Raw genomic sequence first — 22,273 nt, 5'->3', positions numbered from 1 at the left:
AACAGTTAAGGTGTGAACAGAAGAGGACGTGGTAAACTTGCAGTCTAACGGAGAACGGAAAGACATGACGCGTTCGAAATAAGGCATCTACGGCAGATGAGAGTTTTTTAACCACTATCTCAATTCGACTTTTTCATGTCATTTGACTGCAGAATACGACACCTAGTACTTAATGCTGTTTCACGATATCGCGAAGATTAAATACAACCTCTGTGCTTACTTTTTCTCAGTATCGTACTTTCGTTGGGTACTGATCATTTTTCAGGTTTAAAATTTGATGCAGCAACGCCGATATCGCCTATCACCTTTTGGAGGCTTGGAGTGGCTGATTCTTTACCAGATCAGAGTGTGCTCAGAATTAATTACAGCTGCCATGCACTAGCTGTACCCACTAGTGGAGTGGCTTTTTCCACCGCGATCACGGGCAAACTATACTCAGCACACGCCACTGCTGGCTTAGGTGGAACAAATTGTCGGCACCGCCTCAGGAGAATACTGGCACCGGTATTGTTTTTAGTGCGGTAGAAAGTGGCCATTCCCGAATTTAGGCGCTGTGTGTTTCTTGTCTTTCTGTTTGTTTTGCAAAGCACCATGTTTTGCCCGCAAGGGCACCTTGAGTCTCAAGGTGATTCATATTTCGCAGCGCAAGAAAACAGGACCAGGACCAACGCCAATGAGGAGACCAAACACAGGCGCAGACTATCAACTGAATCTTTATTACAGAAAGGAAGCTTTATAGGCGCACAAAACCAGATACCAAAGAAAAGAAAGAAAAGGAAACACTACCCGCGTTCCACACCAGCGATAGGAAGCCACAATCAATTCAAACCAACATCGCCTAAAAACAAATAATCGCTAAAGAAAACAAAAAGAAATCAAAAGGTAATGCATCAAACCAACCCTCCCCGCCCCCGTACTGTGCACTCGTACTGAGGAAGCTACGTAAAAACGCTCTCTTCTTATCAAGCACGTTAGCCGAAGGTGATGAGACACACGCGTCCGCTTCTTTTTCGATCAGGTAAGCTTCCACCAGCTCACGACAAGTCTGATCAGTGTGAGTAAACAAGATACTTCCCTTATCCAGCAGAGGAAAACAATCTTTGCAACCTCTGCAGTGCAATGCAAGGTTAGAGGACACAGCACCTTTCAACGACCTACGATGTTCCGTCAGACGTTCATTACTACATCGGCCAGTCTGGCCGATGTAGTTGTTGCCACATGAAAGCGGAACTTTATACACAACACTTGTGTCAGTCTGTAAGCCTCTTTCTGTGGGCTATTGTGAATCCTGTCCTTGCACTGTCACCACCATGCTCAAGCCTATTGCGCACAGCACTGCCCAGCGCTGCCATTGGCCTCGAGGATAATGATGAAGTTGTGTTCATTGCGCAATGTGGTGAGTTAGTGGAAAGTTTCCTAGAGCTCATTTCCTTTTACCTGGGCTCCACCTTCGCGGGATGGGGAGGAAAAGCGTACGTCCAGAAGTCTGATGTCTGTATTGGCTCCCGAGTGCGCCTGTCCTGAGCGATATTTTCCTGGGCGATATTTTTCTTAGTAAGATAGATACGAAACTAGCGGAAGATCTTCCTGATTTTACTCAAAGGGTTTTCCGGCATGTGGATGATTTTTTGATTTTCTTAAAGCAATGCTACCCACGGCGATTTCGGACATCCTCAAATGCTTCAAAGAAAGGGGGCGAATGTTTGAGGTTTACCTCTGAGTTACCACCGTCAGGCTTCATCCAGTTCCTTGACATGAGGGTCAGCAGTCACGGGAGTCGAACGTGCTGGGAATACCACCCAAGGACGAAAAAGCCGCTCCTTAACCGCTATTCCGGTCATTCAAGATTGGTTAAGACCGGCATTGTTAATGCTTGTTTGAAAACGTCCCTTTCAAAATCCTGTTGCCACAAGGGGGAGGCAGGCTTCCTCTCTGAAAGGATCCTGTTCAAGACAGGAAAGTATGAGGAGAGTTCTAGAAAACGTATGGTGGGAATATTTCAGTCCACGGTATTTCACATCACCTGCACAAAGTGGGGGCGAGTACAGAGTTAACATCGTTTTCACCGCGAAGAATAAGCTCGGTGGTGTGTGCAGTGCTGTGAACAATAGGCTTGAGCATGGTGGTGACAGTGCAAGGACAGGATGCACGATAGCCCACAGAAAGAGGCTTACACTTAAGAAAAACCAGCCAAAAAGACGGGGACAAAGGAGAGACGAGGCACACACAACGAACGTCTTTTTGGCTGGTTTTTCTTAAGTATAATGTACCAACTAACCCAGATTCAACTCTTCTGCAGAGGCTTACAGACTGACACAAGTGTTGTGTATAAAGTTCCGCTTTCATGTGGCAACAACTACATCGGCCAGACTGTGGCCGATGTAGTAATGAACGTCTGACGGAACATCGTAGGTCGTTGAAAGGTGCTGTGTCCTCTAACCTTGCATTGCACTGCAGAGGTTGCAAAGATTGTTTTCCTTTTCTGGATAAGAGAAGTATCTTGTTTACTCACAGTGATCAGACAGGTCGTGAGCCTGATCAAAAAAGGAGCGGACGCGTGTGTCTCATCACCTTCGGCTAACGTGCTCAATAACGAAATAGCGTTTTTACGAAGCTTCTTCAGTACGAGTGCACAGTACGGGGGGTTGGTTTGATGCATTACCGTTTCTTTTTGTTTTCTTTAGTGGTTTTCTGTTTTTAGACCATGTTGGTTTGAGTTGATTGTGGCTTCCTATCACAGGTGTGGAAGTGAGGGTAGTGTTTCCTTTCCTTTCTTTTCTTTGGTATCTGGTTTTGTGCACCTATAAAGCTTCCTTTCTGTAATAAAAATTAGATTGATAGTCTGCGCCTGTGTTGTGTCTCCTCGTTCGCGCTGCCAGGTATGAATCCCCACCAGCTAGGCCAATTTTCTGTTCTCAAGGTGGTGGTGCTTGGAGCCACCACAGCACGTTAGCTTCCATACCGAGAGTGGAAGCTTGGGCGAGTTAGTGACGGTTCACTTGCCACACAGCGCCGAAACAGACACAACAGAGAAAGAGACGAAAAAAAAAGGAAGTGCAAAAGACGGTTGCACACAGGCTACTCTCTAGCAACCGTCAATTAGAAGTACAGAAAGGTGGGCAAGTTGGTTATTACTATCCACGGTAAAACAGCGCGGAAAAAACACGAGGACGGAACAAACACGACAACACGAGCGCTGACTTTCAACTGACGATTTATTACGCACATGTGTACATATATAGCATTCCCGCCAAACACTAAACAGAACAAAAAAACACTGCATCATCACTGAAAATATTAAATCTACATATCTACAAATGCATGCTCCAAAAAGGTGATTTCGCGGTTAGCCAGTGATAATGAGGGCTTACTAATGCATGCTGTACCCCCTTTGTCAATGTGATATGCCTCTACTATTTCCCTTACTATCTGATCCTTATGTTTGAAGATGACGGATGTCTGATGAAGCAATGGGGCGCACGTGTGCTCAGGTTGCCTGCAGTGAAGCGCCAAATTCGAACCGGCTGCCTTGTCCAAAGAATTATGGTGCTCCCTCAGGCGTTCGTTTAGACATCTCCCAGTCTGGCCAACATACCACCCACCGCAAGAAAGGGGAATCTTATAAACAACACCCTCGATGCACTCAACCCTCCTCTCTACGTGTGTTGTGGTACAACCACCACCGATCCTCCTTCCTAGTAGGGCCTCTCGCTTCCGCTGCACAGCTCGGCAAATGTTGCTTAATTTTCTGCGAGACGAAAATACCACATCAATTTGAAATTTTCGCCCCACTTTCTTCAAACGGTGTGAAAATGCGTGGACGTATGGGATGACAGCTATCTTCCGGCGCTTTGAGGCTTCATTCGCCTGAGGAACACGCTTATGGATGTGGGAATCCTGGCTTTCCGCCGTTGCCGTTGCTCGGCTGTGCCGGCTTCCCGCGTTGTTTCTCCTCTTTCCCTTGCTCCCGCCTCAGGCGGTGGAGAGGCGGCTGGGTGACTAATCACTGTCATTTAGCCACAGCTCCGCGCCGGCTCCCCAAGGGCCTTTGCCATTGGCGCCTTTTGGCGGGAATCCGGGACCCGCTCTGGGCGGCCGCGCACCGCGCGACCGTCCGAGCGGGGCCCAGAGAGAGAGATCCCTCCGAGACAGCGTAAGGTGCGTACGTTACTGTTTGTCCCTGCCGGCCTTTGCCGCTCGGACCAGTGCATATACTCGAGCTCGCCCGCACGTGTCCTCTGACCTGCAGCGGCTCGAGCCTGTCCAGCGGGGTACAGCGACCTCCGACAGGCGTACCTTGCGTTGATTGCCCACTCTCTCTCGCAACCGGCCCAACGGTCGACACGAGAGAGAGATCACAGCACTGCCGCGGGGACGTTCTCCTGCAGCGGCGTGCTAGCGGCGCGCATTGCTCGAGTCGCTTCGTGCGCGCAGCGGAGCCTTGCTCCTCGCGCGCCCCCGGGATGGGGTGACTATTGAGTGCGTGTGTACCTACTGAAGGACGACATGAATAAACGTCTCCTTTGTGAACTTGAAGGCCTATTTCTTTGCGGTGAATCGCTCTCCTCCCAGCGGAGGTTGAGTGCACTGCATCGGTGTCCCAGTGTGTGTGTGGTGACGGCTGATCGGGGCCCTTGGCTCGCGCGAAGCTCGAACCCGCGGTGGGGGGGTGGCCTGTGTCCACGTAGAAACCCACATGGTCCGATTTGATTTTGGCCACCAACCTTTCGCATAACCTTCCAATAGTTGCCTCAGGAAAACCAGCGTGCTTAAGCCTGGAAATTTGGCCTTGCACTCCTTCCTCAATACGATGGACACACGACTTGGTCAGAGCGGCGCTAACACAAGACAAGGCGATGCCTTCCTTTACCAGCTTGGAATGCCCGGACTGAAAACTGAGTAAGGGCTTTACGGAGCGAGGCGAATACAACCAGCAAACGTGTCCGGGCTCAAGTCTCAGCTCCACATCCAAGAACTGAATTGACAAAGTAAGTAGAATTGACAAAGCAATTGCAGGAGAGTTACCGGACGGCGTACTGAAAGTACACAGATACGTGGACGATTACCTCGTTTTTGTAGAAAACGAAGAATGCACGCAGGATGTCGTGAAAACATTTGTCAGAAATGGTCATGGACTTGCTTTCACCATGGAGAACGTTAAACAAGATATATTCAGTTCTTGGATGTGGAACTGAGACTTGAGCCCGGACACGTTTGCTGGTTGTATTCGCCTCGCTCCGTAAAGCCCTTACTCAGTTTTCAGTCCGGGCATTCCGAGCTGGTAAAGGAAGGCATCGCCTTGTCTTGTGTTAGCGCCGCTCTGACCAAGTCGTGTGTCCATCGTATTGAGGAAGGAGTGCAAGGCCAAATTTCCAGGCTTAAAGGGTCAGTCTACTCACCGAGATGAGTGTATAAAAAATGGCATATTCTGGTAGTTGGCCCCCTATAACATCAATAACAAGGGATCTGCGCCCGGTTTAGGCAGGAATTTATATTTTGTTTCGGCGTTAAAAGTCGCGTAAAAATGCATGGTGGCGACCCCAAACGTTCATTTTGTTCAAGAAAGTGGTAGTCTTTTTTTGTAGAAGCATAAGTGAATATACTACGTACCATTTGTATGCCCCAATGTCAGAGAAACGCACGTTTTGTTCTAGTAAACTGTAGAAGGCGTACCGCTCGCTTTTTCTGTAAATCACATGAATATTTATAGTTACACGTACGCAAAACGCAGGCACATTCCCACTTTTAGTTCAGCGTATGCTAGCAGAGACGCAAAAATAAACTCAGCCTATAGTGGCGCCATCTGGTCGTCAGGACGGGAACCATTGCTGTAAACAAACCGACTCCCCATTTAAGCCTAGGAGCGGCAGAATCGTCACTCTAGTTATTAAAATAAAGCAAATTTATCTCTTATATGCTTCCTTATAGGCGAGATGATACGAAGCGAAAGACAGGCGTCCCATTTATGGCCAGTGAACGCACTGAAAAAGGCAGCAACAACGAGAATTCAGTCCGAAGCAAGAGGTCCGGCTTCGACGGGCGCCGCCATATTTGTCGCCGCGCGGCGGAAATTCAGATGGTTGCCAGAGGAGACTACCATCTCATACAGATGTGGTCCCACATTAATAAATTCTATTTTAAAATGTTCTACCCCACTCCTTGGCACCACAGCTGGCTAAACGGTAATTTGAGTAAAGAGCTACCGGTTGCCGCAAAGAAAATATGGTCGATAAAATTCAGTAGACTGACCCTTTAAGCACGCTGGTTTTCCTGAGGGAACTATTAGAATGTTATGCGAAAGGTTGGTGGCCAAAATCAAATCGGACCATAAGCGTGTTCCTCAGGCGAATGAAGCCTCAAAGCGCCGGAAGATAGCTGTCATCCCATAGGTCCACGCAATTTCACACCGTTTGAAGAAAGTGGGGCGAAAATTTCAAATTGATGTGGTATTTTCGTCTCGCAGAAAATTAAGCAACATTTGCCGAGCTGTGCAGCGGAAGCGAGCGGCCCTACTAGGAAGGAGGATCGGTGGTGGTTGTACCACAGCACACGTAGAGAGGAGGGTTGAGTGCATCGAGGGTGTTGTTTATAAGATTCCCCTTTCTTGCGGTGGGTGGTATGTTGGCCAGACTGGGAGATGTCTAAACGAACGCCTGAGGGAGCACCATAATTCTTTGGACAAGGCAGCCGGTTCGAATTTGGCGCTTCACTGCAGGCAACCTGAGCACACGTGCGCCCCATCGCTTCATCAGACATCCGTCATCTTCAAACATAAGGATCAGATAGTAAGGGAAATAGTAGAGGCATATCACATTGACAAAGGGGGTACAGCATGCATTAGTAAGCCCTCATTATCACTGGCTAACCGCGAAATCACCTTTTTGGAGCATGCATTTGTAGATATGTAGATTTAATATTTTCAGTGATGATGCAGTGTTTTTTTGTTCTGTTTAGTGTTTGGCGGGAATGCTATATATGTACACATGTTCGTAATAAACCGTCAACATCCACATATCATACGGGCAAATTGACATCAAATAAACCTTATCGGTAACAGAAAAAGCCCTCACAAAAGTACCTCTGATATGATCCGCACTGACTCGGGTCACTTCCCACACACTCCCTGAATAAAAGTGCTTCAGTTGTCTCAATATATGTCTTCCTGATTGCTAAGACTCTCGAAAAATGAATAAAAAACACTAAACATCGCAAAACTCTCCTCAGGTTACCTACTTGTAGCAGTTACAAAAGAAGAGCACACTGAAACCCTCTTCAAACAGCAGTTCACCGACCTACATATGACAATTGCTTGACCTCACCCGTGAGACGGAGTCCGACCTCCAAGAAGGCTTCCGTGCCGATGGTGTCATCGCCCGTCGCCGTATCACAATAAGGCGGAACGGTGAAAACGTAATCAACCCCATATTGTCTTCAGTTTAACCGGACAGGACTTCCAGAATCCGTAAACGCAGAATTCATTGATTGCAGTCAGACCACATGCGTCGAACCGAAACAGATAGTTCGAGTGCCAAAGGTAGGGGCACGGCTTAACTGCCTGTCGCGGGGAACTACTGCAAAGTGCAGTGCACACTAGCATCCCACCGAAAATGCAGTGCTTAATCAGACGAAATGGCTTAACTGTCACGGGCCACACGCTGCCTGCTCAAGAGGACGAGAAAGGTTCAAGAAGGAGGAGCAAATCGTTCCTAGCAGTACTTGTTGCAGGGCTTGTTGGTTCATGCTACAAAATTTTAATGGAGCAAAAAGGCACACACACAGGAAAAGAAAAAGAAATAGACAGTAAGAGCGCCATGCTACCAACAGTTTGCGAAAAACAGCTTCTTATATACGCCAGTACATTATCATACCCCGAACAAGACAACAGGAACACAACATAGTCACGATTTATCTACAGGCCAGTTCATTATCACACCCAGTGCAAGTCAGAAAATTTGAGAACACGAAAAACCTAATATCTAATATGTCAATCTACAAATGACCGTCTAAAAAATTCAGTTCCCGCGCGCTGAGCTTTACCGATGCAGTGCTAATGTACGTGGCCCCAGGTTTCTGTATGTGACAAGACACGACAATCTCTCTTTCGCTAACAAACACGATCAACACTTTCCTAAATGATAATAAAATAGTCTTAGGAATTTTTTTGGACATTAAGAAAGCATTTGACACTGTTGATCACGAAATTTTACTGAAAAAGCTGGTGCATTACGGGTTTAGAGGTATTAGTTTAGAATTCTTCAAAAGTTATCTCAATAATCGGCGGCAAATGATCCAACTTAGTGGTGTAAAATCTGACTTTGAAACAGTTACGGTTGGTGTGCCTCAGGGTTCAGTCCTTGGTCCGATTTTTTTTACCTTGTATATTAATGACCTGCCGCATTTCACACAACACTTCTCTGTTTTTATGTATGCTGACGACACTGCTCTTCTATGTGCTCATGAATCTACAACGGATCTTATTAGCACCGCAAACCGAGAATTGGAAACTTTGTGTAGCTGGTTTATTTCAAATAAACTTGTTGTAAATGTTAATAAGACAAAATGCATAATATTTAGGGGCTCCAGAAAAACAATACATGAAAACCTGCCTTCCGTGCAATGGCTGGGAACACCTATTGCACTTGTCAATAACATCACTTATCTTGGAATAATTCTAGATGAGAACCTGCACTGGAAGCCATACATTCAGGCGCTTTGTAAAAAGTTAGCTGCAGCATGCTTTGCACTCTACAAATGCCGAGATTATTTTGGTAATGACATACTCAGAACTATTTATTTCTCAATTTTTCAAAGCCAGTTATCATATTGCATTGAATCATGGGGCCACACCTACCAGTCTTATTTGGAACCACTTAGGGTCTTGCAAAAAAGGGCAATTCGATTCATTTCACATTCAGGATACAACGCCCACACTGCTCCTCTTTTTAAACAGATGGATATACTGCCACTACAATCATTACTTGAATACAGGACTGTCTTGACAATACACACATGCCTTACAGACAATTACCCGTTACACTCATCGCTATTCTGTATCCCACCACTATGCACTCGCAACGCCACTCATAGAAATTTCCTTCTTCCGAAAACAAAAAATGTCTATGGAGAAAGAAGGATGGCCCATGTTGGTATTAAGCTGTGGAACAAGCTTCCAAGTGAACTCAAACATTGTAAAACTTTTCCTGTGTCACTGAAGAAATATTATAAACAATGAGTGAAGCCACCGCTTTTTTTTTTCTTTTCATGCATTTTTGTGTGTTTGTATCTGTTTGTAAAAGAGGCTTGGTGCTCTGAATATTGTTGCTCTATGTACCCATTTATGTCTTTCTATTTTCATGAGCTTTTATATGAATGTAATTAATTTTTGTTATGCCTGCAATTTTCCTTGAAACTGAATTGCCTGGATCCCAACTAGCTTCCAGCTAGGGATGCAGATGTTTTAACAAGCATGCCTTGTATGAATGTTGAGAAATAAAAATTGAATCAATCAATCAACCCTTTCTCTGCATTTACCGATAAACTCCGTCCTTTCCAGCACAGGTGCACATTCTTTACACTCTCTGCAGTGATCTGGGAGGCGCTCTTACTGTCCGTTTCTTTCTGTCTTTTCCTGTGTGTGTGCCTTTTTGCGCCGTTAAAATCTTTTAACGGAGAATACCACAATTGCCCAAGCCCGAAAGAAGTTCTCGCTTCTCTTATGCTGACCCATGGCGCCGGCGGGCCCGGCGGTGTCCAGCCTGGGCGGGCACTCAGCACAACTTTGCTGATGTGCGCCCATGTCACCCCCCCCCCCCCCCACCCCCACTAAGCAGCCACCGGCTGCAACAATATTCAGCATCCCAGAGGTCAACTTCTCGCAAACATCTGGGACAACAAAGATTACTTAGATACAGTCTGTAGTTCGTGACAAATGCCTAGTCGCTTCTGGGTCTTCGCCTGAGGCGATGAATGTGGCTTCGGACTCGTCGGCGCCAGAGACGTTCAGTTACTTCATGAGGGGCGGAATCTTCTGCAACGCGTCAATCCGAAAAAAATACGCTCCAGTCAAGTTATTTCATAAAGATGGCAATGTCGAAATAATCGGCCTCTCTTTTTTCTTCCTCACGACCAACTATGACTACGGAGAGCATCATCCAGTGGAACTGCCGAGGGCAACTTCAGAACACGGATGACATATACGAATTGCTAGCACAAAACCAACCAAACATACTTTCCGTATAGGAAACGCATTTAAGTCCAACAAACACATATGTCCTGAATAATTACGTTTTTTTCCCAGAAGAATAGACAAGGCAGTGCCCACTCATCAGCGGGCGTTGTCACTGTGGCCCAGAAACCAATCGTCAGTCAAAGGCTTCGGCTGATTGCAAACTTTAGGACGGTGGCAATACGATCCCTAATTTTTGGGAAACGAGCAACAGTATGCTCTCGGTGTATCCCACCTCATGAACGCCAATCTAGCGAGAAGTTTGAAAAACGCATTGAGCATGTTTCGCAACCGTTCTTGCTGGTTAGAGATTTCATTGCATGTCGTCCACAATGGAGATGCACAAGAACAGATAACTGAAGTGCGTTACCAGTTGATAGTTTTCGCACTTTTGTTCATTTATTTTTCCTATGTTCGTCTTTTACATGCGCGCAATTTGCTCATAAATAGCCATGCACCAACTCGTCCAGCAAGAATTTCTTATAAGCTACCTGTCTAGCATACAGGGCCCTTTTATGAATGTTCCTCCCTTGCAAGTCAGCGCCTGTGTGAACCTCAGTGTCAGGTCAACTTGTTGCGCCAAGCACCTCTCCTGAGCTTGAGAGAGGGAATCATACCCAAAAATGTAACTGCAATGTGAGGAGTGGGCTTTCTCAATCGTATATTCAAGAACTTAAGATCGGAAATATGGCGCAAAGTACACACGTTCCAAGATCTATTGCGAATGTTCTGCAATGCCTTCGACCCGGCCTGGTTAGCTGAAATCTAGCTACACTCTGCCAGGAGATTTTCAGCCTAGATTGCTGAATTTTTGTGGGCCCAGTGCTTCAAGCCCTCGACTCTGCGAGAAAAACTAGCAAGACTAAAGGGCCAAGAGGCTTTGATGTCCTGAAACATATTGCGTTACCTGAGGAAGTTTCTTGCTTACTCACCAAGGATCCAAAGTACAGTTACGAGCCTTCAATACCTGCTTATGACCTACTAGCGCTTAACCAAGATGTTTCAAGGAAGGATGGCCAAAAATATCGTGAAAGGTGCACATTACAAGGGGTAGAAGCCCTAAAAAAGTGAACCAGACGTGCACCAAACACAACTAAGAACGGACCATACGTCTCGTTTCGTTCTTCAAGCAAAACAATCTCCAGTTGCTACAGACTGAGAAGAATGGAAGATTCATCCGAGAGGTTTACAGATTCGTTTATATATCCATTCAAATCCCCTAAGGCCCCTTCGGGTAGAGTATATGGGGGGGGGGGGGAGAGGATATAAAGGAGGACACGAAGCTTTCACACTCGAGCAAAGCACTGCAGGTAGCTAGTGCGGCACTCAAGTACTACTGATTCTCCTCCAACTCCAGTGACGTCAGGTAATCTTACGAATTGCACAGATGCTTTAAATAGTATGGCCACTCCTCCACCTCTTCTGTCACAATCTTTTCTGAATATTTTGTACAAGTTTGGGACACATTCACTGTCATATACATCTTCGCTTAATCATGTTTCCGTCAGCACCACGACATCAGCATCACGTGCAAGTAAGAGACTTTCCAACTGAACGACTTTGTTAAAACACTGCGACGACATATTCTTCGCAGTCTTGTACCGCTATTTCTAGGTTTCGTCCCAAGCAAAAAAATACAGTTCACACAAAATTTTTCAAAGACAAACTTGACATTGCCTGCATTGGACCTTTCTTTTTCAGATGTTTCCCATAGTTTCTTTTATCTGGCGAACATTAAAAGAAAATGACTCTGTAACCGATATTTGAGAGCCCATCAGTTGAGAACATGCTTTAAGTACCGAGATTTTCTGTGGGTTATCTGGGAACCTCATAATTATTAGACAATTACCCTCTTTTTTCTTTTGCAACCTATGACACCGTTCTGTAGCATCAGCCGTTACATCAAACTTTTCATGAAGCACGGGCTCATTTATTTTTCTTTCATGTCTATCAGACGTGTCCATGATATCTTATTCAACGCCGTAAATAATTAAATTATTCCTACGACTTCGATTTTCCAATGTATCAACCTTTTTAAGAGGCTTTAATTATTCTCATCTAGTTTAACGAAAGTTGATTTAAGATCGCTAACTTTTGCTTTCAAAGCACCAAGGGAAGATAGCAGTAGTAGTAGTAGAAAACCTTTATTCGACCATAATTTACGGGCCGAGCATGTCGACCGCCTGGGCGACCAGAAGTCGCTGTTCTTCCGCCCCTTCAGCGCCAAGCCAGTCGAGCCAGGGGGGGGTAGGAACCCGACTGCTCAGCAGCCGGGCAGCAGGAGAGGCAATGGGCCAGGTCCGCATTGATACAGGGGCAGTTGGGACCGGAAGGGTCTGATCGATAGGGACAGAGAAAGAAGCGGGACGGGGTGATGACTGCATTCATTTGGATGTGCCGAAGAAGACAAGCCTCGGGCACCGTGAGTGATGAATGACGGGAAAGGCATTTGTCGAGGCGGAGCTCGAGGTAGACCTCTTTTATGGTGCGGTGAAGGGTGAGTCTCCCACCGCTCTCCGAGGGCTTGGCCGAGGGGATCAACGGTGCCCGGAAAAGTGTGTCGCGGGCGAGCTGATGGGCCAGCTCATTGCCGTCAATCCCTGAATGCCCAGGGACCCAGCAGAGGAAAACGATGGAAGGCTGCAGTGCTGAGACCACTCGTTCGACCTCCCCTTGGAGAGAACGGGTTAGGGTGCGTTTCTGTATTTTGTGTATAGCAGCTGCTAAGTCTGAATAGACTGTGTACTCTTGGAGAGAGGAAAGGAGGGCAAATGACTGGAAGCTTAATGGCGAGGACCTCGAGGGACAATGCGTCCAGAGGGGGTAGATACGGCCCGCTGGTGTGGGTTTCAGGAGCGGAGAGGTGGGGATAGTACAGGGCGTAGCCGCAAGAACCTCGAGGAGCCACGAAGGAGGCATCCGTGTAAGCTACACCCTGGGTATGAAAGAGAGGGGAATTGTGCAGCGCGGCCGTATCAGGACGGCCGGCGTGCAGGACGGGGGACATGTTGGTCTGGAGAGGGAGGATACGAAGATTGGGAGCTGGGGTGGAAATAGGGGAGGTAAACTGGGAGATTGGAATGGGCTAGATACCCGCTTTAGTCAATAACCACTTACCCTGACGGGTAAGGGAAAGCCGGGCAAACTGCGAGTCACGATGGAGAGTGATAAGAGTACGGAGAGGATGGAAGAGGCTTGTGGCAAAGAGCTTAGCGGTAGAGGTAATGAAAGGGAGGTTGAGAGCTCCCTTGTAGAGGCACACAAGGGCAGTCTCGAGAGCGTTAAGTTGATTCTGAGTGAAGGAAGCGTAGGGTGCAAAGTACAAGACCTTGTTGAGGGCCAGCGCGTGGGCAACTCGGTACTCATGAGCCTCGTGGAGACCTGAGCGTCGAATGACCACGCGCCGCAGGAGGTGAGTTACCGAGTGGCAGGTGATGACAGCGTGGTGGAGGGCTCGCATATTCTTGGCCGCATGCAAATGGAAGCCAAGAACTTTGCAGTGCGTGATGACAGGAATGGGAGAGCCAGAAAGGTGGAGAGGGACAAAATGGTTGTGTGAGCGCTGGCAGGAGGAATTGATGAGGAGAAGCTCGGATTTCTCAGCAGCAGGAGAGAGGCCAGCGGTGGTGAGTAAGGAGTCAATTAGATCTGGGCCACGTTGCAGGGTGTCCTGTACGTGGCGGGGAGAGCCAGACGAACACCAGGGAGTGATGTAATCGGGGTAAAATACATGATGCAGGTCGGGAATTTCAGTTTGCTGGGAGGCGAGAGGGGCCATAGCAAGATTGAAAAGGGCAGGAGAGAGAACAACACCTTGAGAAGTGCCACGGGTGAGGTGGTGTGAGTCCGACAGATGGGTGTCTACTCGAAAGCCAGCCACAAGTTCAGAGAGGAATGAGCGGATGTAAGAGTACATGCGGGAGCCACAGTCCAAAGAGGCGAGTTGAGAAAGGATGTGGTCGTGCCAAACACTGTCGAAGGCCTTGCGAACATCGGCGGTCACAAGTGCGTGAGTTTGAATGGGGTAGGTGAGATGAAGCTGTGCTGGAGAATCAGAAACATCTCCTGTGCACAGACGCGGCGTCGGAAGCCAATGACAGAATGGGGGAAGAACTCTCTCGCCTCGAGAAAATTAGAGAGGTGAGCCAACGTCATGCTCTCAAGGTTCTTACCAACGCCTGGGACGACTTCTGGGAAATTCGGCGGAGGTGTTAGAGAGAGGGGGGTTTGCCCGGCTTTGGGATCATAAAAATGAGGGAAGAGGTCCAAGAGCTCGGCGGGCAGCCGCTGTCCCAGGCCTCATTGTAGGTTTGAAGGAGGAATTCTTTGGCGCAGTCAGGAAGATTACGAAGTGTGGTGCATGTAATGACATCCTCACCGGGAGCCGAGCGTGTAGCATTAGCAGCCAGGGCCGATTCGAGCTCCCGGAGAGTGAAGGATTGGTCCAGATCGGGGTTAGGTCCACCCGAGTACACCGGATAAGAGGGTGCGAGAGGAGGCGGGAGATAGAGAGAGGCGAGCTGATCAATAACATCGGAGGGAGCCCCTGAGTGAGGGCTTTAGCTAGAGTGGGAGCAAGGGCAGGCTTAGGGGTTTAAATTGAGACCATGCGGATTGCGAGTGCAGTACAGAATCAAGGTCATGACAAAGAGCACTCCAACGAGCGTGCTCGAGGGAGGCGCAGTGGGCGACGATCTCGGCCCACACACCAATTATCCGAGAGGAAAGTTGGGCATTGTGGGGTTGGGATCGAAAGAAGTGTTGTAGACGTTTACGGCGACGCCATAAACGGAGAAGGTGAGGATCTAGGTCTGCGATTGGGTGACGAGAGCGAACGCGACGGCTACTGGACGTGAGTGCTGCAGAGATGCGCTACGTCCAGTCGTCGTAGGATTGAAAGGAGTCGGAGGCGAGATTATTGCGATAGGCGTACCAATCAGTGTGAATAACCGGATGACATCGACGGATGTGGGAAAGACAGGTAGTAATATGGATGAGAAAGTGGTCACTGAGAAGAGTTTCGGCTGTCACGTGCCAGTGAAAAAGAAGTGAACCCCGAGAGAAAGTGAGGTCTGGTGTCATGAGGCGCTGTGAGGCAGTGCCCGCTCGAGTAGGGGAGGTAAGAGTCTGGAGAACCGAAGTCTCTAGCTAAGTAGGGTGTGATGAACGTGGCAAGGTGCTCAATTAGCTTGGTAAGCTGGGAGGTAAGTGGGGCAGTGGTTGTCTGGAGGGTTTCAGTCAAGGCATGGATATGCTGTTGCAGTTCGTGTGAAACGCGTTGTTGCTCTCGCAGCTGGCGTTCCAGCGTTGCTAGCCGGAAGTCGAAGGAACGGCTCTCGTCAGTCAAGGAAGTAAAGGGTGGTGTAGTGGAAGAGAGGGACGCTGGAACCGGGGATCCTTTAACTTTGGCGGTGTAGGAGCCTGATGGTGACGTGATCGGAGCTGATGGAGCTTCATGATTAGAGGAGGAAGAGGGGGTGGCGGGTTGAGTGGCCCGGCGCAAAGCTAGGCGTCGGAGGTATGCAGCTTTGGCACACTCGCGCTGTTTGCCGAGGAGGAAGTGCAAGTGGGGTGGAGGGAAGGGTAGGTGTTTACCTGGCAATGAACGTACTAGAGCTGGGCACAGACATGAGCAGAAGGGTCGGCGGGTAGAGGAGCAGCACAGCGACGGCACTTGGCCGGAACGCTGTGCTGGTGGCATTATTGGGCTCGGTGTCCTAGAGTGTGACAACGGGTGCAAGTGGTAGGCTTACGTTTATGAGGACGGCACCGGAAGGCAATGCGTTTAAAATACACAAATTGGGGTCTGACGGTACCAGCGAAAGTTATGAGCACCGACTGAATGGTGCCCGTCATGCGAGCAGCAAGAATATCTGCTGTGAAAGATTCGAGATCATGCATGAGGTCATCAGGGGTGAAGTGGCCACCGATGCAATGGATGACGCCGAGGCATGAGATGGGAGGATAAGGAGCATATGCTTTGATGCTTATAGGCTTACTGTGAAGCTGATAATGCGTGGTAGAAAGCAGGAGGTGGGCGGTGAGAGGAGAATGGGTTTTTAAAAACACAATGCTTTGGGCTGACTTGGCCGGAAGGGTGATGTCTGCATTAGTCTTGGAGGAGAGCTGTGCAGCGGAGATGACTGCGGCGAGCACGCCATAGAGTGGCAACTTGGGAGTGAGGGTACCAGGGGAAGTTGGGTGCCAACAGTGATGAGCTCGGCGCGGGGTGGGGTGGCGGAAGCGGGCTTACGGCTGGCCCCGGTGGTGCTCCAGCCAATTTCCGGGGATGGAGTATCGTCTACCAGGGATTCCGTAAGGTCCATGTCTGCCGGCGAGTCGTCAACCTGAGACGGAATCTGCGACGCGGGGGCCGGGCTGCAGGTCTTGGTGTCAGCGGGAAATGTGGCTGGAGTAGGCGCGGCGGCACCGGCGGCGGCGACGACCGCGTAGAAAAAAATCTCTGCCTCTCCTGTAACCGAGAGTAGAGTAAGCATGAAATGTTTACGAGCATAACACATTGGTTGTAGATGGCACTAGTCAAAATCTTGAACTGGGTCTAGTGATAAACACACCACACCACACCACACCACACATACTGTGCACAGGTCCATGTGGACGCAATCGTTTCCTGTGAGCGGCCGCATAATCATGGCGTTGTCGGCAGGGGCGAGCAGTCTTCTGCTGGGGCGTATCACTCGCAAGCCGATCGCTTTCCTCAAGACGCTTCCTACCTCTCCTTTCATCAGGCTCCATTGCTCGGCTTAAGCAGCTGTGACGATGGCGGCATTGAAATGCGGGATGATGCAGAAGCGTACGCGGACACGACGAGACGCAGGCCTGACAATACTGCATATGCAGCGCGTTCGAATACTCCTCGAGCATGTATACATCTGCCTGCCAAAGGGGGAAACGTCATGAGCTGAAGGCCCAGCGGCCGCTCTTTTACATGCGTGAGTGTGGGACCGCAACGCCATTCTTGGGGACGGCGCGGAAGCAGCTTTTCCGTCCAAAGCCCTTCTCACCCTGGAGCTCCCCTCTTGCTCTAAGCGGCCCTCTCTCAAAGCCCCTAACAGATCACATATGATAACAAAGTGTATCGTGGCATGTATGTGCTTTTTGCACGCGTTATTAGAAATCAGAAATTATAATTCGGCGCATTATCAAATGCACAGCTAGAGTGATATCTCGATGAACATTGAGAAGACATTGGAAGCAGTTATTTTTTTTTTCTAACTCGTTTGGAGAGCTACCAGCGCTTGTATGCCGGTCCTGTAGTAGGGCTCAGAGAGTCTCGTTAAATCTCGTACGGTGCCCGGATGCTCTCGTTTCAGCTCCCCGATTTTTGGGATTCAGTGCCCGGATGTTGGCTCTCGGTCTCGGCGCGACGTCACCACACTGCCGACAACGGGAGCTAAAAGCATTTCATGCTTAAAAGATGATACAATACTTGGAAGCGGTGACGTCGAGCCAACATGGCTGCCAGGAAGACGCATGGCGTTGCGCCATGACGTCATGTCGTGACGTTGGGTGGGGTCACCATGACGTCATAGGAGAGCACGGCGCGTCGGTGGGTGGGTTCGTGATGCCAGTGCTGCAACGTGGTTGTCATCGTGACACGTGACGTCATATCGCCTCGTTCAAATGGGGTCAGTGACATCTTAAAGAGCGATGGCCGGATAAAAAAAAACCTTCAGAAGGCTCATGCTTGCCGTTCCAGCTCTGACGCTTCCTCTTCCTTGCGACCTTAAACCCCAGCAAACCAAGCTTCCCGCTCCGTCGGTCGTTGCCTAGCCGCCCTCGAGTACCCGTGCTTCTTCCGTGTGTGTGAATGGTGTGCGCGAGTTAGCGCGTTCGTCGTTATGGATGCGACGCGTACGTCGAGCGACGGGAGGTCTGCAGAAGGCGACGAATGCGAAAGCAGCCTATCGCATTCTCCGAATGTGGGTCGCCGCAGTGATCTGTAAGGTTTTTTTTCCCCTTTCATTTCACCAACTTGCTCTTGTAGCTTTCGCGTTTTGCATGGTCCAGGTGTGCGCCCTCCTGCGGGAGACCAAAGCCCAGACTAGTGACGAGAGCCTGTCACGGTTCGTGAGGAGCGACTACGTGTACTATACGTTCGATGATCGAGACACGGTCGCCGAAAAGGTGAGCACCGCGCCCTTTATGTCACTCAGGTAAGTTCTTCGCACTTTGCTTGACATGCACAGCGAAACTCAAGAGGCACAATCAAATTAGAGGTTGCCGACTAACTTGCACTGTAGTACTCAGTGACCGTAGAGGTGAAAGGGGTGTGAACTGCAGCGAGAATTAAGCCGCCTGTATTTCGGCTACACACATGAGCGTGTGTCTGTGGACGATTTCGAGGTAACCACGGTTAATAACAATTATCGTCACTGCGATCACTACGTAGATATTGGCGGGCAGAAAGCTCGCTGTATCGAGATCCGGGAACTAACGCACAGCCTTCGATGTGTCGAGAAATGGGTGTAAAGGATCCGAATGCTGGCCACTACTCCTTGCCTTCTAAAGGAATATTTCCAGAGAAGGCAGTTTCTATCCCCAGAGTAAGCCGATGACGTACAAGATGGTGGTGCCCTGGTGAGAAAACGTGTCCGCAGTCTATGATGTTTCGACGATCTTGTTAGAAACAGGCATCATAAGCCACGAAGTTGGGACGGCAGTTGCGTTATGATCCCAGGCAATGATAGGGAGGCACGTGTACAGAACAGTTCAGCTCTGTAGAATAAGGAAGCAGAACTAGGCGTAAGCCGTCCGATTAAGTATAACGCGTTGTCGGGCTAGTTGGTTCAATACTTCAGACATGGCAGTTGCGCGAAACACACATACTCCCGTAACCTGTCTTGTGTGTGTGTGTTTCGCGCAACTGCCATGTCTGAAGTAAATCGTCAGCATGCTTGCCGTTCTTCTCTGCACACTGTAGAAAGTGTTCCGCAGCAGGAAATTTGTATCCTGGGCTTATCCGATGGCGTAGATGATGACATTGTTGAGGGGAGAATAAGACTGGCAACACCACAGAGTTTTTTACTACTACCTAGAGGGAAAGCTGACAACCCGTCTATGGGAGTTTGCATAGAGGCCCCTCGTGACCACTTCAGCCACCATGGGCGCTCAAAGCATCATGGGGCGGTGAGCTACTTGTTGCGGAACTGCAACTTTTGGCCAAAAAATAATAAAAAATAAAGCTGTTTGATAGCTACAAACGTCCTAACATTCAATATCTTGTCTAATGATTGCAACAAACAAGCAGAAAAGCATTTAAGTGCAAAGTTTGCCCAAAATAAGAGACGACTCGCTCTCCTATTGGCCAAGTATTGAACATTATAAAAACTAATAATTCGTGCTCAACAAGCGCGCTCTTAAAAGGAAATATGTTTTTTTAATTTAGTTGATTAAATACTTAAAAAAGTTTTTAATGGCATTTTGGAAAAGTGAAACCTTTTATTGGCGTTGTGTGTCGTTGCGGTTTCATTACTATGGTTTTTACACACTGCATTCGCGCGAAAGTCGTCTGCGCAACACGAACAGCGTTTTCGGAATGAAACGTCTTAGTAGTGCCACTCCGTGTTCCCGAAAAATTACGACTGTGCCGCAACAAGTAGCTCACCGCCCCATGATGCTTTGAGCGTCCATGGTGGCTGAAGTGCAGCGCCGCCAGCTTTCCCTCTAGGTAATAGTAAGAAACTCTATGGCCAACACCCCTTGATGTTTCGATGGCGCTGTCAGAAACAGGTGTCATAAACCATGGTTGCGAGACGGCAGCTGCGGCGTGATCCCTGACATTTAGAGTTACGTAGAATAAGGACGCAGAGCGGACGTAAACTGCCCTTGTGCTTGCCGCTCTTCTTTGCCCACTGTAGAAAGCGTTGCGCAGCCGGTAACTTACACCCTCGGGGTAAGTCGATAATGTCGATGATGCCACGGTTAATAACAATTATCGTCACTGCGATCACTACGTAGATATTGGCGGGCAGAAAGCTCGCTGTATCGAGATCCGGGAACTAACGCACAGCCTTCGATGTGTCGAGAAATGGGTCCGCAGTTCATGATGTTCCAATGGTCTTGTTAGAAAAAGGCGCCATATGCCACTGTGACGAGACGGCAGTTGCGTTATGATCCCAGGTGGTGGTGGTGAAAACTTTTATTTGATGAAATAGAGTTTGGGAGCCGCAGAGTGGCCCCGCTACATGGTCGGCGTCCCTAGTCCGGGACACCGCATGACAAGGCCCCGTCTTTCGCCCGTTTCACCAGAGCCCTTTGAGACTCAAGCGAGGAGCAGTAGGCACTGACGTGGGGGCACTTGCCCGGAACAGTTAAGATCTTTAAAACAAGGTACAGAACAGGGCATAAGACAACCGCATGCTTGACGCTCTTCCTTGCCCACTGAATAAATCATCCTGCAGGAATTGATTTGCACCCTCGGAGTAAGCCGATAATGTAGATCGTGCCGGTACACAGGGAAGAGAAAGACTATCCACCGTCCACGATGTTTCGATGTTCTTGTTAGAAACAGACGCCATAAGCCACGGTGACAAGACGGCAGTTGAGGATCGATGCCCGAAACACTAGAGATCTGCAGAACAAGCAAGCATAATGGGCTGCTACGCGTCCACATGCCTGCCGCTCTTCCCTGCCAACTGAAGGAATCATTCTACAGCAGGAACCTTTATATCCTCGGGATAAGCCGATAACATAGATGATTCCATTGTCCAGGGAAGAAAGCAGAGTGTCCGCAGCCCATGATGTTTGTATGGTCTTATTAGAAGCACGCGCCATAAGCTACGGGGACAAAATGGTAGTTGTGAGATGATCCCAGGCAGTGACAGGTCGGCAAGTTCTCGTGACGATACAGATCTGGAGCACAAGGAAGCGGGTCAGGCGAAAATTGTCCGCATGCGTGCTCCACTTCCCTCGCCACTGAATAAGTCAATCCACAGTGGGCAGTTTGAATTCTCCGGATAAGCCGATAACGTAGATGATTTCGTCGCCCAGGCGACAAAAAAACTGTCCACAGTGCATAATGTTCGGTGGCCTTATTACAAATAGCCGCCATATGTCGCGGTGACAAGACGGCAGTCGCGACAAGATCCCATGTAGTGACAGGTAAGCACGCACTCGATACAGTCCACATCGGTGCAACAATGAAGCAGATCGAGGCGAAAAGCTTACACATGCTTGCCGCTCTTCTTTGCCCAATCCAGAAATCGCTCGGCAGCAGGCAGCCTTTTTGCGCTGTTCACCAGTATGAATGCATACCAACTCGCCCAGATCTCAGCTTTACTAAATGTAGTACATGATGCCGTTGCCGAGGAAGAGTGTCCAAATGCTTTGATGTTTATAAGGACTTGTTAGAAACAGGCGCTATAAGCGCCAGGCAGTCGCAGGGAGGCCCGTGCCCGAGCACTCCAGATCTGTAGATGCAGGAATCAGAACGGGCATAAATTGTCCGCATGCTTGCCGCTCTTTCTTGCCCACTGAATAAATCCAACCGCCGCAGGCAAAGAGGATGTCGTTGCCCAGGGAAAAAGAGTGTCCACAGTACGTGATGTTCCTGTGTTATTCTTAAATACATATGCCATATGGGACGGTGCCGAGGCGGCAATTCAGGCTTGATACCAGGCAGTGACAGGGTGGCACGTGCCCGGAACAGTCCAGGTCTTAATACAAGGTGGTACAGAACGGGGCGTAAGGCGACCGCATGCTTGCCGATCTTTCCTGAATTCTGAAAAAATCATTCAGCAGCAGGCACTTTATACTGGCACTTAATACGGAGACGATGACGTTGCCCAGGGGAGGAAAATGTGTTTTGATGTGTGCACGTTGTTTCTAAGGCCTTGCTCTAAACAGGCATCACTAGCCAAGGTGACATGACGGCAGTTGTGGCAGTATACCAAGCATGACAGGTCGGTATTTCCCCGGAAGAGTCGAGATCTGTTCAACAAGGAAGCAGAAGGGGAGCAAAGTGTCCGCGGGCTTGTCGCTCCTCCTTGACCACAGAAGGAATCATTCTGCAGCATACAGTTTATG

At 48.8% G+C, this 22,273-nt stretch overlaps 1 protein-coding gene across 1 annotated transcript in view; it reads left to right on the top strand.

Moving 5' to 3' along the window:
• Positions 1-22,273, top strand: part of LOC149345261 (uncharacterized) — a 209,935-nt gene that overhangs the window by 172,177 nt on the left and 15,485 nt on the right. Inside the window, exon 14 of the mRNA XM_089542740.1 lies at positions 18,257-18,373. Within this exon, the coding sequence (XP_089398866.1) occupies positions 18,257-18,373 (117 nt within the window). The remainder of the gene's footprint in view (positions 1-18,256; positions 18,374-22,273) is intronic.

The sequence above is a fragment of the Amblyomma mixtum genome, chromosome 5, assembly GCF_055824585.1.
Source record: "Amblyomma mixtum isolate Tamu chromosome 5, ASM5582458v1, whole genome shotgun sequence".
In the NCBI taxonomy this organism is placed as follows: domain Eukaryota; kingdom Metazoa; phylum Arthropoda; class Arachnida; order Ixodida; family Ixodidae; genus Amblyomma; species Amblyomma mixtum.
Note: the sequence above shows the minus strand (reverse complement) of the source record. Positions and strands in the feature narration are given on the sequence as shown.